This window comes from Tamandua tetradactyla, chromosome 22 (assembly GCF_023851605.1).
Source record: "Tamandua tetradactyla isolate mTamTet1 chromosome 22, mTamTet1.pri, whole genome shotgun sequence".
In the NCBI taxonomy this organism is placed as follows: Eukaryota; Metazoa; Chordata; class Mammalia; order Pilosa; family Myrmecophagidae; genus Tamandua; species Tamandua tetradactyla.
This window is the reverse complement of record NC_135348.1, coordinates 40,507,628-40,525,713: the sequence shown is the minus strand read 5'-3', so window position 1 is coordinate 40,525,713 and position 18,086 is coordinate 40,507,628. Positions and strand designations below refer to the sequence as shown.

At 39.4% G+C, this 18,086-nt stretch overlaps 2 protein-coding genes and 1 non-coding gene across 4 annotated transcripts in view; 2 read left to right on the top strand and 1 right to left on the bottom strand.

The window, feature by feature from the left end:
* MFSD8 (major facilitator superfamily domain containing 8) overlaps nt 1–10,297 on the bottom strand; it is a 64,194-nt gene extending 53,897 nt beyond the window's left edge. For both annotated transcript variants that reach the window (XM_077140071.1, XM_077140070.1), the window contains exon 1: nt 10,186–10,297. In XM_077140071.1, coding sequence (XP_076996186.1) covers nt 10,186–10,250 — 65 coding nt within the window. In that variant the 5' untranslated portion in view covers nt 10,251–10,297. The remainder of the gene's footprint in view (nt 1–10,185) is intronic.
* A 789-nt stretch (nt 10,298–11,086) lies between these two features.
* ABHD18 (abhydrolase domain containing 18) overlaps nt 11,087–18,086 on the top strand; it is a 133,710-nt gene continuing 126,710 nt past the window's right edge. The window contains exon 1 of the mRNA XM_077140067.1: nt 11,087–17,338. The gene's annotated coding sequence lies outside the window, so the exon portion shown is untranslated. The remainder of the gene's footprint in view (nt 17,339–18,086) is intronic.
* On the top strand, nt 15,994–16,133 carry LOC143666435 (small nucleolar RNA SNORA2/SNORA34 family). The gene has a single exon (XR_013167633.1). It is a non-coding gene; the product is annotated as a small nucleolar RNA SNORA2/SNORA34 family (small nucleolar RNA).

Sequence of the window (18,086 nt, the reverse complement as noted above, 5' to 3'; positions counted from 1 at the left end):
CTTTCCAACTCTTATAAAAGACATAACTACACAAATTAAAGAGGGCCAATGAACCCCAAATAGAATAATCCAAATAGGCCTACTGCAAGACACATACTAATCCAACTGTCAAATGTTGAAGAGAAACAGAAAGTCCTGAAAGCAGTACAAGAAAAGCGATCTCCTACATACAAGGGGAAACACATAAGACTGAGTTCGGACTACTCAACCAGCACCATGAAAGCAAGAAGGCACTGGTATGATATATTTAGGGTCCTGAAAGAGAAAGGCTTCCAGCCAAGAATTCTTTATCCAGCTAAGTTGTCCTTAAAATTGAGGGAGAGATTAAAATCTTCAAAGAGAAACAAAGACTAAGAGAACTAGTCAACAAGATATCTGCCCTACAAGAAATACTAATGGGAGTCCTATCGGCTGGAAAAAAAAAAAAAAAAAGACAGGAGAGAAAGATCTGGAGAGTCTTTACAAATTTAATAAACTGAAATTATTCAAAGCACTTTCTCTGACCGTGATGAAGCTGGAAATCAATAATCACCAAAGAACGAGAGCTTTCACAAATATATGGAGATTAAATAGCACATTCCTAAATAATCAGTGCATCAAAGAAGAAATTGGTAAATATCTTGAGATGAATGATATCGAGAATACAGAATATCGGAACTTATGGGATGCAGCAAAGGCAGTGTTAAGAAGGAAATTTATTGTCCTTTGCCCTAAATACCTATATTAAAAACCAAGAACAAGAAAAAAATCAAGGATTTAACTCCTAGAGTTGAGAATTTAGAGAAAGAATAGCAAACTAACTCCAAAGCAAATAAAAGAAGAGAAATTACAAAGAGTAAAGCAGAAATAAACCTACTGGAAAACAAGAAAGCAATAGAAAGAATCAACAAAACCAAAAGTCGGTGCTTTGAGAAAATCAATAAAATTGATGGACCCCTAGCTACACTAACAAAGAAAAAGAGAGAGAAGACACATACACACACACAAAACAAAATCAGAAATGGGGGGATGTCATACTATGGATACTGAAGAAATTTTAAAAATCATACAAGAATACTACAAACAACTATATGTCAACAAATTAGACAAATTTCTAGAATCACAAGAACTACCTACACTGACTCAAGAAGAAACTGAAGATCTCAACAGTCATCAAAAATCTTCCCACAGGGCGGGCCACAGTGGCTCAGCAGGCACAGTTCTCACCTGCCATTCCGGAGACCCAGGTTCTATTCCTGGTGCCTGTCCATGAAAAAAAAAAAAATCTTCCAACAAAGAAAAGCCCAGTCCTAGATGGCATCACAGGGCAACTGTATCAAACATTCCAAAAAGAACTAACACCAATCCTGCTCAAACTCTTCCAAAAAAAAGGAACTCTTCCTAACTCATTTCAGGAAGCTAACTTCACTCTAATACCAAAGCCAGATAAAGATGCTACAAGAAAGGAAAACTATAGACTAATCTTGCTAATGAACATAGACGCAAAAACTCTCAATGAAATACTAGCAAATCAATTCCAATCACACAATAAAAGAATTATACACACCACGACCAAGTGGGGTTTACACCAGGAATGGAAGGGTGGTTCAACACAGGAAAATAAATCAACATAACACAGTACATTAACAAATTGAAGGGGAAAACCATATAAACATTGCGATTGACACAGAAAAGCCATTTGACAAAATTCAGTATCCTTTCTTCATAAAACCACTTTGAAAGACAGGACTAGAAGAAAAATTCCTCAACATGATGAAGGGTATAAATGAAAAAACCCACAGCTAACATTATGAGTGAAAGACTGAAAGCTTTTCCTATAAGATATGGGACAAGACATAACTGCCCACTGTCACCACTGTTATTCAACATTGTTCTTGAAGTTCTAGCTAAAGCATTTAGGCAAGAAAAAGAAATAAAAAGTATCCAAGTTGGAAAGGAAGAAGTAGAACTTTCACTATATACAGATGACATGATCCTATATAAAAGTTCCCAAAAAATCTACAAAAGAAGCTACTAGAGCTAACAAATGAGTTCAGCAAAGTGGTAGGATACAAGATCTACATACTAAAATCAGTAGTGTTCTATGTACTAATATAGGAAAGAGTAACCTGAGGAGGAAATCAAGAAAAAAAATCCATTTACAATAAGAATTAAAAGAATCAAATATCTAGGAATAAATGTAACCAAGTATGTACAGGAGCTGTACACAGAAAATTCTAAAACACTGCTAAAAGAAATCAAAGAAATAAATGGAAAGACCTAAACAGATGGAAGGACATTCGTGTTTATGTATTGGAAGACTAAATATTGTTAAGATTTAATTCTACCCAAATTGATTTACAGATTCAATGCAACCCCAATCAAAATTCCAACAGCCAACTTTGCAGCACTGGAAAAGTCGATCATTTGCCAGTTTGAAGCTATTATGTACCCCAGAAAAGCCATGCCCTTTAATTCTCATTCAATATTGCTGGATGGGACTTTTTTGATTGTTTCCATATAGATGTGACCTACCCAATTGTGGGTGGTAGCTTTTGATTAGATTGTTTTCATGGAGATGAGTCTCCACCCATTCAAGGTGGGGTTGCTTACTGGAGTACTTTAAGAGGGAACCATTTTGGAAAAAGCTACAAAGCCACCAGAGCAAACAGAGCCCCGGGAAAGCTGCTGAAGAAGCCTTATGAAATGAGGAGAGAAAGCTAGCAAATGTCGCCACATGCCTTTCCAGCTAAGAGAAACCCTGAACATCACTCACCTTCTTGAACAAAAGTATCTTTCCCTAATACCTTAATTTGGACATTTTCATAGCCTTGCCTTAATTTAGCCATCCTCACAGTTTTAGAACTGTAAACTTGCAACTTAATAAATTCTTTTTAAAAGCTGTTCTATTGGGGCGGGCCATGGTGGCTCAGCAGGCAGAGCTCTTGCCTGCCATGCCGGAGACCCGGGTTCGATTCCCAGTGCATGCCCATGCAAAAACAAAACAAAACAAAACAAAACAAAACAAAACAAAAAAGCTTGTTCTATTGGATTCGGAGAGAGCAGAGAATGCTGCAGCACCATGAAGCAGAGAGTCCATGAGCCAGTGATGCTTGGAGATGAAGAAAGAAAATGCATACATGGGGCTTCATGAAACCTGAAGCCAGGAGAGAAAGCTAGCAGATGATGCCATGTTCGCCATGTCCCCTTCCAGCTGAGAGAGAGAAGCCCTGACTGTGTTCGCCATGTGCCTTCTCACTTGAGAGAGAAACTCTGAACTTCGTCAGCCTTCGTGAGCCAAGGTATCTTTCCCTGGATACCTTTGATTGGAAATTTCTACAGACTTGCTTTAACTGGGACATTTTCTTGGCCTTAGAACTATAAGCTAGCAACTTATTAAATTCCCCTTTTTAAAAGCCAAAAAAAAAAAAAAGCTGCTCTATTTCTGGTATATTGCATTCTGGCAGCTTTCAAACTAGAAGCACGGCAATGGCATAAAGATAGGTATATGGATCAATGGAATTGAACTGAGAGTAGGTCCTTACATCAATGGTAAACTGATTTTTGACAGGGCTGCCAAGTCCCCTCATCTGGGACAGAACAGTTTCTTCAACAAATGGTGCTGGAAGAACTGGATAGCCATATCTAGAAGAATGAAAGAGGACCCCTATCACACACTTAACATAAAAACAACTCCAAATGGGTAAAGACATACATATAAAAACTAGGACCATAAAATTCCTATAATAAAATGCAGCAAAGCATTTCAAGATCTGGTGGTAGGAGGTGGTTTCTTAGACTTTATACCCAAAGCACAAGCAAAGAAAGAAGAAACAGACAAATGGGACATCCTCAAAATTAAGCACTTTTGTGTTTCAAAGGACTTTGACAAGAAAGTGAAAAGTTACCCTATTCAATGGGAGAAAATATTTGGATGCCACATATCTGATAAAGATTTAATGTCCAAAATATATAAAGAAATCCTACAACTCAACAATAAAAAGACAACCCAATTAAAAGATGGGCAAAAGACCTGAATAGATACTTTCCAAAGAGGAAATACAAATGGCTAAAAAGCACATAAAAGGATGCTCAAAATCACTGCCTATTTAGGAAATACAAATCAAAACCACAATGAGATATCATTTCACACCTGCTAAATGGCCACTATTAAAGAAACAGGAAACTACAAGTGCCGGATAGGATGTAGAGAAAACAGAACACTCATTCACTGCTGGTGGGAATGTAGAATGGTGCAGCCAATGTGGTATATGCCCAAAATACTTGAAAGCAGAGACTGAGATATTTGCACACTGATCTTCATAATGTCATTACTCCCAATTGCCAAAAGATGGAAGCAACCCAGTGTCCATCAACAGATGAACGGATAAACAAATATGGTACATACATGTATTAGAATATTAGTCAGTCATAAGAAGAAAGTTCTGGCACATGCAATAACATGCATGAACCGTGAAGATATCTTGTTGAGTGAAATAAGTGGTCAGAAAGGGACAAATACTGTATAATCTCAATTGGTACTGAGTTTCTGTTTGGGTTGATGGAGAAGAGTTTTCCTTTTTGTTTTTGTTGTTTTTGGCTGTATAATTTATTGATGGTACATAAGTTAGGGGTCTCCAAGCCCCTTCTTTTTTTTCAGGGTATTTGGAATGGAATCTGTGGAGGATGGGTGATTCTCAATGTTTGGGAATGCTGTTGGAGCAAGGGCTCCCTGGCAGCTGACCGCCTCTCTTCCTCTTATGCTATTGCTTGGGCTCATGGTCCAGGGGGCTCCTAGTCTTTGGAGGCAACGTGAGACATACCACTACCTTGTTACTATAAGCTAAATTCATTGCTAAGCCAGGAAACATGTTTGACAAAATGGTCATTGTGGGCAATGCCAGCTCCAGCATCAAAAGTGGAAGAGTGGATAAACAATGTGATATACACACATGACTGGATATTATTCTGCAGCAAGAAGGAATGAAGTCCTGAAGCAAGTAACATGCATGGAGCTTGACACTAATCTGAGTGAAATAAGTCACACACAAAGGACAAATACCGTATGAGCTCACTAATATGAACTAACTATAATAAGTAAATTCATGAAGTTAAAATCCAGGATATAGGTTACCAGGAGATAGAATGAGGGTACAGAATGGAAAATGGATGCATAATATGTTCATAATTTTTAACTAGTATTAAATTTCAATGTTTAGAAATTGATAGAGGTGATAGTAGCCCATTATGCTGAGTTTAATTAACAGCACTAAATTAAGTGATTGCGACTAAAATGAGAAATTTAGAGTCATGTATGATACTAGAAGGCAAAGCAGAGGAAAAAACATGCTATTTTATAGTACAATGATCCTTGTGGTGGATGATGACTGTGATTAGTAGTACAAATATAAAAATGTTCTTTCATGAACTAGAACAAAGATACATCATATTACAAGGAGTTAATAATGGAGTGGCATGTGGGACAAATGCACCGATTGCGAACTATGGGTTATAGTTAAGACTAATATTTTAATATTCTATCATCAACAGTAACAGATGTACCACACCAATGCAAACAGTCAATAAAAAGGGGAAATAAGGGCCATGAAAATTTTTGTTGATTAATGAAAATGTTCTAAAATTGATTATAATGATGAATGGACAACTATGCTGTGTTACTGAGCCATTCATTATATACTTGAGATGGATTGTGCAGTGTGTTAATATATATCAATAAAATGCTAATCATCATAAAAAAAAAGGTGGAAGAGTGGGTGTCATGTTAAAATTGCAGGAGACAATCTGGTCCTTAGTATAGTCCAGAATTCCCTTAGGGGGGCCCTCTGATGCTTCTTCACTACAGTCTTGATGTCATCATAATTGGTCACTTTCTCCAGAAATCAGTTCAGATCCATGACAGACTCAGTGGTGAGGTGGGGGTGGGGTGGGGTGGAGGGATGGAAGGCCATGCCAGTAGGTTCCCATTCAGCTCAGCAATGAACTTGCCCACTGCCTTGGCAGTGCTGGTAGATGCAGGGATGGTGTTGTGGGCAGCCCCATGGCTGTTATGCTAGTTTCCCAGAGGGACCATCCAGTCTTTTGGATGGCAGTGTGGTGAAGATTTTGGTCATTAGTCCTTCCATGATCCCAAAGTTGTCATGGATGACAGGGAAGCCAAGTTGGTGGTTGTTTTAGTTTGCTAATGCTGCCGGTATGTAAAATACCAGGAATGGATAAAGGGGATTTATTAAATTACAAATTTACAGTTCTAAGGCCACAGAAATGCCCAAACTAAGGCATTCAGAGAAAGATACCTTGACTTCAAAGAAAGGCCAAATGGTATTCAGGATTTCTTTGCCAGCTGGGAAGGCACGTGGTTTCCATCTAAGGTCCTTGCTCCTGGTTCATTGCTTGTGCTTCTAATTCCAGTGGTTTCTTTACCAAGCATCTGTGGGCCCTCACTTAGTCTCTCTGCATTGGCTCTCTCTAGGTTCTGGCTTGCTTAGCATCTCATGGGAAGGCACAAGGCAACATCTCCTAGGCTCTGCACTCCACATGTCCATGTCTAGGCATCTGCTCTCTGTCAGCACTCTAAGCATCTCCAAAGTCTGCATATAAGCTTTCTTCTAAAAGGTTTCCCTGCACCAGTTCTTTTAAGGACACCAGTGAAGTAACGAAGACCCACCTTAAATGGGTGGAATCACATCTCCATCTAATCAAATGGTTACACCCATAATTGGGCATGGCATGTCTCCATGGAAGTAATCTAATCAAAAGATCACACCTCACATCTCATGGAAACAGCTTAATCAAGTGGTTCCATTCTAAATCATAGGTCTGGCCCCACAAGATTCAATCAGGATTGAAACAAAATGGCTTCTTTGGGGTACATCACAGTGTTAAACACAGTGGTACAGGGAGCACTGCTGACAATCTTGAGGGAGTTATACTTCTCATGATTCATGCCCATCACAAACATGGGGGCATAGGTAGAAGGGGCAAAGATGATGACTCGTTTGGTGCCACCTTTGAAGCAGGCCCCAGGCTTCTTCAAGGTAATGGGACATCAGTGGACTCTATAATATATTCAGCATCAACATCAGCCCATTTGATGTTGGGATCTTGCTTTCAGAAGATAGAAATGATTTTCCCACCCCATTTGATGCTAGTATCTCACTTTCAGAAGATAGAAATGATTTTCCCATTGATGACAAACTTCCTATAGTCAGCATTCATGGTCCCTTTGAACTTGTCATGGGTGGAACATGTAGTCCATGCAGTTGAGGTCAGTGAAGGGGTCAATGACGGTGAAAACCTCCACTCTGCTGAAATTAAAAGCAGTCCTTATTGACCAGGCACCCAACAGGGACAAATCCATTAACTTCGATCTTCACCATTGTGTCTCAGGGATGTAGCTGGCAGTGCAGAAGAAGATGCGGCTGTCAAATGGGGAAGAGCAGAGAGCCAATGGAAAAGTTTTGCTAATGGATGGTGGTGATGGTAGCAAACATTGTGAAATAATTAGCACCACTGCTAACTATATTAATGTGGTTAAAAGGGGAAATTTATTTAGAATAAATTAAAAAAAAAACCCAGAGGATTGTATAACAGAGTGAACCCTAAAGTAAACTATGAACTATAGTTAATAACATAATTATAATGACATTGTTTCATCAACTGGAACGAAGGTACCAAACTAATGTAAAGTGTTAATAATAGGAAAAATGGTGTAGGGGGAGTATTTAGGAAATCTTTATTTTTTTACATGTTTTTTTCAGTAAATGTACAAATTCTCTAATGAAAAACTTAAAGTAACTAAATAAAAAGAACTAGAAGTTCGTTTCCCAGTGCCTGACCATGCCCCCAAAAAATGAACTAGGAGTCCTAAGATCTTGGACTACAGGGGTTACCCAAATATAGAAATAAAGAAACTAACAAGCACAATGGCTACAAAAAAAAAAAAAAAAAAAAACTGAGACTGTTTTATAAAGTGGTACTCTATAAAGACTGAAAGTCTAGTGATATTTGTTTTACAGAGACCACCTTAAAATTGCAACAAAACTTTCTAAGCGCCTATTGGGGATTGACTCACATCCACCTTAAGACATGTTCAAGTCCAAACTTCCAGGCTGTGGATATGAACCCATTTATACATAGGACCTTTGAAAATGTTATTAGTTAAGGTGCAAACTGAATGAGCACGGACCTTAATCCAATAAGGCTCAAGTCCTTATAAGCAAAGGAATTGTACACTGAAGTAGGAAGTCAGAGAAGGACCCAGCACCATGTGAAGGAGGCAGAGTACAAGACACGGGATGCCATAGATTGCTGGCAAGCTATTACAGGAATGCTGCGGACTTTGGAGAAAACAAGGCCTGCTGATATCTTGTTACACTTCTAGCTTCCAAACTGTGAGCCAATCATTGAGTCCTTCACAGAAAAAGTTTGCCAACCGGGTTCTCTTAGACCAACTTCTGTAGAAGGCATCAGTGGGAAACACTGGTGCCTCAAGAAGAGGAGAGGGGACTTATCCCTTCCGGAAGAGCAAATTACAACCAACCTTCTCAGTGAGGAAGGATTGGTGGTGAACTAGACTCCTGTTTCTATAATTTACTCACATGAACAGGTACTGTCAATAGCTGTATTCACTTCTTAGGGATGTCTACTTTATATGGGAAATATAATTTTGTTTTTAAAAATAGTATAATTATTGAATTATTCTCAAAATACTCTTTTTTATTTTTGAAATTCTATATCTAGAACCTCAATCAGGTATTGCCTATGGACCAAAAACATCTGAATTCAAATAGACCCCTAAAAAGCATCAGTTACTTGGATGTAATGGAAGCTAGGAATAATAGTAATAGTGCTTTTAAAGAAGATTATTTGGACCAGGTGACAGAATATACCATAACAGTGTGCCTTACCATAACGCAAGGATCCTGCAGTCTATCTGGGAAACAGCAAAAAAAAAAAAACAGAAAAAAAAGCAAAAAGGATTCCAAGAAATTGCAGTGTGACAAAGTCTACGCACTGAAGTTCATGAGGTTGACTCACAAGGGAGCTCTTTAGCTCCACGTTCTAAGTAGACACAAGTCTATTAACAGTTTTCAAGCGCACGTCCTAAGATGAAGCTAGGAGTTCAGGGCTTGCTTATATTTATAATAAATATAATATAAGGGATAGTCTGCCAAAAACACAATAGTCAGAAAATAACTAAAAAGCAGACACAGAACTTGAAAAGTACAGCAGTGGAGAATGAATTAGTAGAGAAGCAAATTGTCCCAAACGCATCAATTGGTCCTGAGGACATCGCTCTCTTACATCATGTTGCAGTATCGGTATTCATCTTAATGATCTTGAGTAATCAAGTAAAGGCAAAATTGCACTCTGTATATTTACTTAGCAAATCAGGGACCGGAGAAAAACATTTTCCGAAGAGTTTCAAACAAAATAGTTAAAATTTGGTGCTTAAGAAGGAAAAATGAGAAAAATCAACATGGTCTTAGCTGAAGTTTGTGTATTCATTAGTTAATTTACTTAACGTAATTATTATATGCTTCAAGTAAATGAGAATTAACTTCATTTTCATAAAATGAAGTAAAAATAGGTACTTAATTTCATAGTACTTAATTGCATATAGAAAAACTAACAACTCTGAATCACGGTCCATAAATACCAGAACAACCAGGATTATATGGGTCAAAGGGCAGACATGTTGTCTTTTAAATGCTTTAAAACTCGTCTTTATTTGTACATTTAGCAGAAGACAAGGTGAGCTCATACCTGCTGTATGCAGGTTCACTCGCTAGCAAAGCAGCGAGAGATTATCGGGTAGGTCGGTATTAAAACCCGTCTCTTCAGGTATCGTTTAAAACCATCATTTCGGAACTTCCATGAAAGGCGGCAAGTGATGAGCTACAAAGAGCCGTGTGGGGAAAGAAGGGCTGGACCGCTGCTACGCCGCGGCAGTGAAAGCCACAAGGGCGGCCAGGGTTTCGCCGACACTTCCACCTGAGCTCAGGTGGGCGGCGCCGCGCGGACAGACCCTTCCTCGGCAACCAGAACGCACCTCCCGGGCCGAAGGCTCCCCCCGGCCGCCGGCCCCCTCCAGCACGGAGGGTTCTGGTGGGTGCGGCTGCCCGGCAGGGGGCCAGTCAAGACGGCGCGGGAGGTCTGAGGGATCTCCCGCCAGCGTCCGCTCACCTGCTTCCGGGAGTGCCGTCGCCTAGGAGCGGCTGTCGCTCAGCCTCGATCCCAGCGCCAGCCATAGCTACACCACAGCCTGTGAGCAACTCTCGCGATGCCTCCTGCTCCCAACCCCGGGCGCCCGAAGTTGTGAGAACCAGCCGGTAGGCGCGCGCATGCGTGCGCAGTGGCCAGGGTGGCCCCGGCGGCTCAAGGCCCTAGGTGCGGTCGCGCCGGAGGCCGGGCCGCGCGCGGCGGGAGAAGAGTCGCGGGGCGGGGCCTCGTTCCAAGACCTGTCTCGGGCCCGCCTCGCGGTACCGCGCGGCGAGAGCCGAGGAGGGCCCAGGGGCTGTCCAAACGGCCTCCAGCCGAGGCTCGTCCGACTCCCTCAGTCCGGCTGTCTGCGGCCTCTCGCCTCAGCGCCTGGTGTACTGGAGTGGCTGCGGCGCCTAGAGTGAGGCGTGTAGGGACCGCGAGCGCCGGGAGTCCCGGGAGCCGCGGCACGGGGAGGCTTGGCCGCTAGACCTCAGGCACCCGCCTGGCAGCCCGCGAGTAAGTGGCCTGAGCGCCGCAGCACCCGCGCCGTAGTGCGCCCGGGTGCGTGCTAGGAGGTCGCGAGGGGGTGCCGCGCGGGGCGGGCTTCGGGGCGCGCTCTGGCCGCTCTGGGCTGGGGTGGGCGGCCTCCGCACCCGGTGCAGCGGTGGAAAGAGAAGGTGGCCGTGCGCTCCGTGCGCTCCTTCGCTCCTTCACTCGGCTCACGACGAGGCCACCTTACCGTGGCGAGGCTGACGGTGGCGTCCGGCGGTTCTAACCTGCTGGACCTCCGACCCGCACCCTCCGTCCGGGCGCCACTTGTCCTCAGCCTTGCAAGATCCGTTCACCTCAGAGCCTGCTGCTGTGACTCGAGGGTAGGTGGCCAGCGCCTTTCATCAAGGAAGATGACGTTTTTAGGAAGTAGGTTGTGGGTTTTTCTCAGTTGATCTCGATGCTGTTTCTTTTCTGGTGGCTGGTATAATATGCCTCCACCCTGATCTTGGTCTCTTTTGTGGCCTTCTTGTGTGTAGCCTGTCAGGTCCACTCCACTGGTGAGCAGCTAAGCCTGGAATCTGTTGTCTGTTAGCTCAGAGTGCTCTTCTGAATCCGCACCTGACATTTTGTACTTGGGTTCAGTCTTGCAAATTCATTTATTTGGGGGAAATGCATTGTCCGTGAACTAACCTGGGTCTCCCACATGAAAGGCAAACGTTCTACCGCTGAGCCACCCATGCACCCGCAAGTTCTTTTTTTTTTTTTTCCCCGCGTGGGCAGGCGCCGGGAATCAAACCCGGGTTTCTGGCATGGAAGGCGAGAACTCTGCCTGCTGAGCCGCCGTGGCCCGCCCCACGAATTCATTTTTAATAGCTCACAAAAACGTATCAGGTTCCTATGATTGGTTCCAAGGAAATACATAGGTAGAAAATTAGAAATTTAGTGCCGTAACTGCCCAAAACTTTATTGTGTATTCTCTTTTAATTTCTGGCGTCTAGCACGTATAATGGCACATACATACTGAGCAAAGGAACATTTAACTAGTATAGACCCCAGCAGAGAATTTGGTAGATAAATTTATGTTGAATTAATGCTTATTGAGTGATCTCATTTCGTCCCTACAATAATCCTATGAGGTGGAAACTGTCTCAAGTTTATAAGCAAATTGAAGTGCTGGGGTCACAGTTAACAAACAGAGCTAGAATCCTAGAAACGAAGAATTCCTGGCCTTATAGCCCATGCTTCTATGAAAAGAATGGCAAAAAAATCTTTTACTATATCGCTTCAAAAATATCAAAAAAGGTGTTTCACTTTTTATGTAAATGAGATAGTGTTATTGTGTATTAGGCCAGTTGTTAGTCCCTTTTATAGATTAAATTAGTTTATTCAATGTCACATAACTAGTAGAGGAAACTTGGTCTTCTGACATTGCTATTTTCCCTCGCTGCCTCCAAGAGATGACTTCAGATCACAAAGCACACAGAATGAGTACACATAAAACAGATGAAATCTAATAATAATAAACTGGTGAAATTGAAATAAACTCTGTGGATTGTATCAATTAAAAAAATATTTCTTAGAAACACACACAATCACACCCAGAGTAAACATTTAAAATTTTTAAAAATCCCATAGTAAAGAAGAGTTGAGTTTGTAGAGATTCTTTGCTGAATGTTGCACCCAAGGATAAGAGACAGTCCACCGGTTGATTCCCTGAGATGGCTTGCTCAGAACAGTTGTCTACCCCATCCCCAAAAAACAAATGAACTAGTAACTTCCTCTTTTCCTACTCTTCTCCAATGTAAGATGAAAAGGAATTAAATTTGTTGAGCTAAAGTGGTAGGTTTTAACAATGAATACATGAGGCATCCAAATCTTTTCTCAGCTGCCTAAACTTGTATTGAGAAAAGGTGGTTTAAAAATGAAGTTACAAGAGGGTGGGCCATGGTGGCTCAGTAGCACATTTCTCGCCTGCCAGACCTGAGACCCAGGTTCCTTTCCAGGTGCCTGCCCATGTTTTTTTTTTTTTAATGAAGCTGCAAGATTTAAAAATTGGATCTGTGTTTTAATGGAATAAAATGTTTGTGCATGCTGAAATTTTTAAATTATTTATGCCTTTGAGATATATATCAAATATTTGAGGATACAGATCCAAAAAAAATTAGGGTTGAATTATTTGAATATTTAGGTACCAGAGTGATTGGCGATAAAATTTTAGATGGCATAATAGGCATTAATAGAGTTGAATTATTTAAATACTTAGGTACCAGAGTAATGGGAGATAAAATTTTAGATGGCATAATAGGCATTAAGGGCCATTTTAGCAGTAGAGCTCATTTCTAGGAAAGATTTCTCATTCCTTGGCAGATACTGGAACTTCTATTTTTGTTTCACTTTGTTTTTCCCTTTCACTTAGCTATTGAAAAACATAGATGGCAGTCATGTCATTTTGACTTGATACATACTTAAAAAGTGGATCCTGTTTTGCGGAAGTTTGTTGGTTTCAGTCCAGACTGATGGGGGACTTTAAGCATTTGGCATGGCTCCAGATTGTGTTCCCTTTTGGGAAACCAGTTGCTTCTACCAACTTTGTCTTTACCCTGAATTTAGATTATTATCTGTCCTTGATGGCACTGGATACTCCCAAACCAGCTAGCCTTACCTAGAAAGCCTGCATGTTTAGAGGGTCCTAGGAAAGTGTGTCCTGTTATATTGTTCTTGGGGATGAAATGGGAATTAAGAGGATCTATGTAACCCCAGTCTTACATGGTTCACTGATGCCAAATTTATAGTAAATATGTATGTATTTGATTTGTTTTTTGTTGCATACTACTCAATAGTTTACTGGCAGATCAAATATAACAAAGAATATTTTGGCTCTAGATTTGGAGTGCTGACTTTTGTGACCTGTAATACATAGAAATAAAGTTATTTGGAAAACTTTTCTAGTATAGGGTTGAAAATTAGGAACGACTAAACAGTTTAGCCACATAGTGTAGTACTTGACAAAATGTTTGGAAAGTTCATTCTCAAGTCCTTTCCTGCTTCCCTTGCAACTTCGTACTTCAGTGTATTTTGTCTTACTTTGTTTTTTATCTTTGTTAAAATAAAGAAGAATATTGCAATTTAGAAAAATTGAATGTCTCATGAGCAGTTTAGTCACTTTCTATTCTTACTGTGAAATATGAATGTGTTTATTTTTCTTCAAATTAACATAGAATCTGCTTGTTGCTGTCCAGGCGGTAGATGTTACAAAAGAAGACATTGACTCTGGTCTTTTTACTTCTACCATAGAGGAAACAAGTGACTATTATGCTGTTAAAGGATAAGGAAGTCCTGCATTGTAATGATATGTAACTGTTCAACTGCAGTTTAATAAATACACGCAAAAAATATATGCTATATATTTTAACAATTCTAGAAAAGCTCGATGAATAAAAAATTAAAATCATTGTCCATTTCTCAGAATTATCTCTCCTTATGCTTTAGAACAAACTGAATAGAACAGTATATCTAAATATATTGAAAGAGTTGACCTTGTATTTGGTATATATAATATTAATTTAGAATTTTGGTAACTGAGTAAAGGATTAATTGACATTTACCCTTTAAGAAAAAACTAGTCAAGAAATGTTAACATATATATATGTTAAAATATTTGACATATATATATAGTGTGTGTGCGTGTGCATGTGCGTGGCTATTTCCATTAAGATTCTAGATATACATCCTTAGTTTTTTTTTGTTTTTTTGGGGGGAGGGGTGCATGTTCCGGGAATCAAACCCGGGTCTCCAGCATGAAAGGCAGGCATTCTAGCCACTAAACTACCCGTGTACTCTCCTTGATTTTAATAATTGCACTAAAGTTAAAAATATGTATAATGAAGACAGCATTTCAGAAGCCAATTTGCTTTTTACTCTTTATTCAGTGATTAAAGAACAGAATACTAAGTGGCAAGTGTTTTAAGTGACTGGAAATATATAAACATGATTTAGACAAATCTCAAGGTCTCATTTGCTTATAGATATGTTTGTTCAGGGCTGTGGCATTTTTTTCCCCTTTTGGAGAGGATAATGGGGAGAAAGATATTTGTCACTTCTAGTATTGAATGTAATACTAATACTAAAGTTGTAAGATATAAAAAAAACTAGAATAAATTGCTATTCTATGTAATAGTAATAATTATCTAAACAGAAAATATAAAGAAAAAGGAGTCCTATTCATAATAGTTATCATAAATACTAATTTATTAATAGCATAACGTATGTAGTAAAGATAAGTTTAAGAATAGAATAGAACATTAATGGAGGAAATAAAGAAAATTCTGAAAAAAATTAATAAATAGGTATCTCTTATCTCTTGATGGGAATACCAAAAAATAAAAATTACAGTGCTACCCAAGATAATTTCTAGATCTCACACACTATCAGTTAAATTGCAAATGGAATATTTTATGTCATGACCAAACATAATGAATGTTTATGGAAAAATCATTGTCAAAAAACATGCTTCAGAAAGGAATTTACCTTACTAGACTTTTGAACAGAAAACAGAAACTCTCAGAGGCGTTTGAAAGGGGTGGTAAAATGTAATAAAGCCTTAAAACCTTATTTATAAAGTTTATAAAAAAAACTTCTAGGCTAAAAAATTAGAATTAAAAAATAGTAGAGAGAAAATAATACTTCTGGAAAATTCAGAAGAAAAGTATTCTATTTTGTAGTGATCGCAAATGAAAAAATGAATTTAATTTTTTAAGAATTAAAAATTGCGTTATGGTAACATATACAACCACAGAATTTCCCATTTTAGTTATTTTCATGTGTAAAATTCAGTGATACTGATTATATGCACAGTATTATGCTAGCATCACCACCATCCATTACCAATATTTTTTCATCACTCCAGTTAATTCTATACCTAGTAAGCAGTAATTACCCATTCTCCTACCTCATCCCTAGTAACCTGTAGTCTTCTTTCTAATTCTATGAATTTGCTTATTCTAGATATTTCATACAAGTGAAATTATACAATATTTGTCCTTTTGTGTCTGGCTTATTTCATCCAACATGATTTCTTCAAGGCTTAACCATGTTGACACCTGTAAGAACTTCGTTCGTTTTTATGGCAATGATAAACCTTGGTATTAGAATTTGACATTTCTGAAAAATTGAATTGCACACTTAACTGCAGTGTGTTGGGGAATTCTGTTGTATATAATGAGATAGATTGATTTTGAGTCTATAAACATCTAAGAAAACTTGCAGAATGCATGTAAAACTTACATAAAAAGCAGTGGAGTGGCCCTGAATCAAGGCCTCCAGCAGTTTGATGGAGCTGTTGGTTTTAAGCAGAAGCCTGAAGAAATATCTTCCTATAATCTTTTGGCCATTACAGAACTTTGGAAGTATTATGATCAATTCGTTAGAAAGAAACATCTGAGTCACTGCTAATAAATATGACCTAATATTTATTTGTAGCCTTTATAAAAGCTGGGAATCCAAAATATAGGGATCCTTGACTTGTTCATTAGAATAATAGTGCAATTAAACCTAACTATTACCAGTAACCACTGTGGAAAGATTTTCCTTCCAAAACAGTAGAATAGTTCTGGACTGTGACTTTCCTTTGAGTTTTATCCCTTATTGTATGGTCAGGCTTTAACTATTTTTATTTTTTATTTTTGTTTTCTTGATACATATACAAATACCATGTAATCATCCAATGTGTACAATCAGTGATTCACAGTATCAGCATATAGCTGTGCATTTATCATCACAATCAACTTTTTTTCTTTTCTTTGAAAAATAAGGTATATACAAAGAAGTAATAAATTTCAAAGCACGTCACTCGCACACAAAAAGCAATGGAATTGTACAAGCTTTTTGCTATAAATGTGATGGGTAAAGAAAGACTTAAAATCCTAATTATGGAGAATTATCTTGAATCTGTAAGTCAATAACTAGTCTTCACTGGATAAGTGTTAATGATATTATGATGTTTTCCTACCAATTTGACATCCTATTCTCCACTTTCCTGTATTATATTTCAGCATGTCACTTTTTTCATTTCTTCCTTTTTTGTGTTTGCATGTCTTCTGTCTGCCTAATTAATTTCTGTCCTTCCTTCATAACTCAGTTAAAACTTTAATATATTTATGAAGCCTTTACAGAGCCTTGTTAGCACCTTTAATTGAACTATCACATCACATAAAAAGCTAAGTTTGGGTGGGCCACAGTGGCTCAGCAGGCAGAGTTCTCGCCTGCCATGCTGGAGACCCAGGTTCGATTCTCAGTTCCTGCCCATACCAAAAAAAAAAAAAAAACAAAAAACAAAAAACCAAGTTTCTTCACTTTTTGAAAATTCATCAAGTTGAATACTTATGATCTTACATTTTAAGTTAGACTCCAATACTTACATATAAATAGCAACCATAATAAAAAAAAAGCTGTGATAAACTCTTCCGTTTTTACTTAAGGAAATTTTCCCAGGCTTTCTCTTCCTTTGATGTTCTTTAGAATTCTCCAGATGTTTACATGATGTGCTCTCATTGTGACTCTTGAGCTGGCAGTTCTGGATGTTCATCTCATAACAGTACTTAATAGTACTTCTACCTTGGCTTGACTAGGCAACAGCTGAAAATTGGTAGGCAAATTATGCAGTAATATGATCTTACATAGTTATAAAATATGTGGAAAGGTGTAATAGAGGAAAACTTGAAAATAGTTTATCATTTCATTATAAATCTGTAAAAATTGTTCAGTGGGAGATAGTCACTTAAGAGGTTGGTACAGTAAGATGCAGTTCTTAGTTTTTTTCCTTGTAAAAAGTTGAATTTTAAAAAGAGTTGATAAGTTTAAGTAATAGCTAATAAACATAATGATATCTTGATACAATAATGGTAACAAGAAGCTGTGTGTGGAATCCTTATGGAACTTGTTCATATTTAAAGGTACTTTGTAACAGGTCTTAAAAATGTTAAGGAGGACTTCCGGAGAAGATGGCGGCTTAGTAAGGTGCGCGCGTCTTAGTTCCTCCTCCAGAACAACTACTAAATAACTAGGAACAGTACAGAACAGCTCTCGGAGCCACGACAGAGACCAGACACACAGTGTACCCCAGTCTGGAACGGCTGGACCGGCTACGAGACTCCGCTGCGGTGAGGTCCCCGAGCGGTGCATGCTACCCCGGGCCAGGGCGGCTGGCGGCGGCTCCCCTCCCTCCCTCCTTCCTGGTCCAGCTGAGAGACTCGGATCAGCGGTTTCCCAAGCCGCGGCAGCCGGCGACCGGAACCCCTCCCACACACGCGGCTTCCCGGGCCGGCTGGGGGCCTCGAATCGGCCGTTCCCCGAGCCGCAGCGGCCGGCGACCGGAGCCCCTCCCCCACACACGG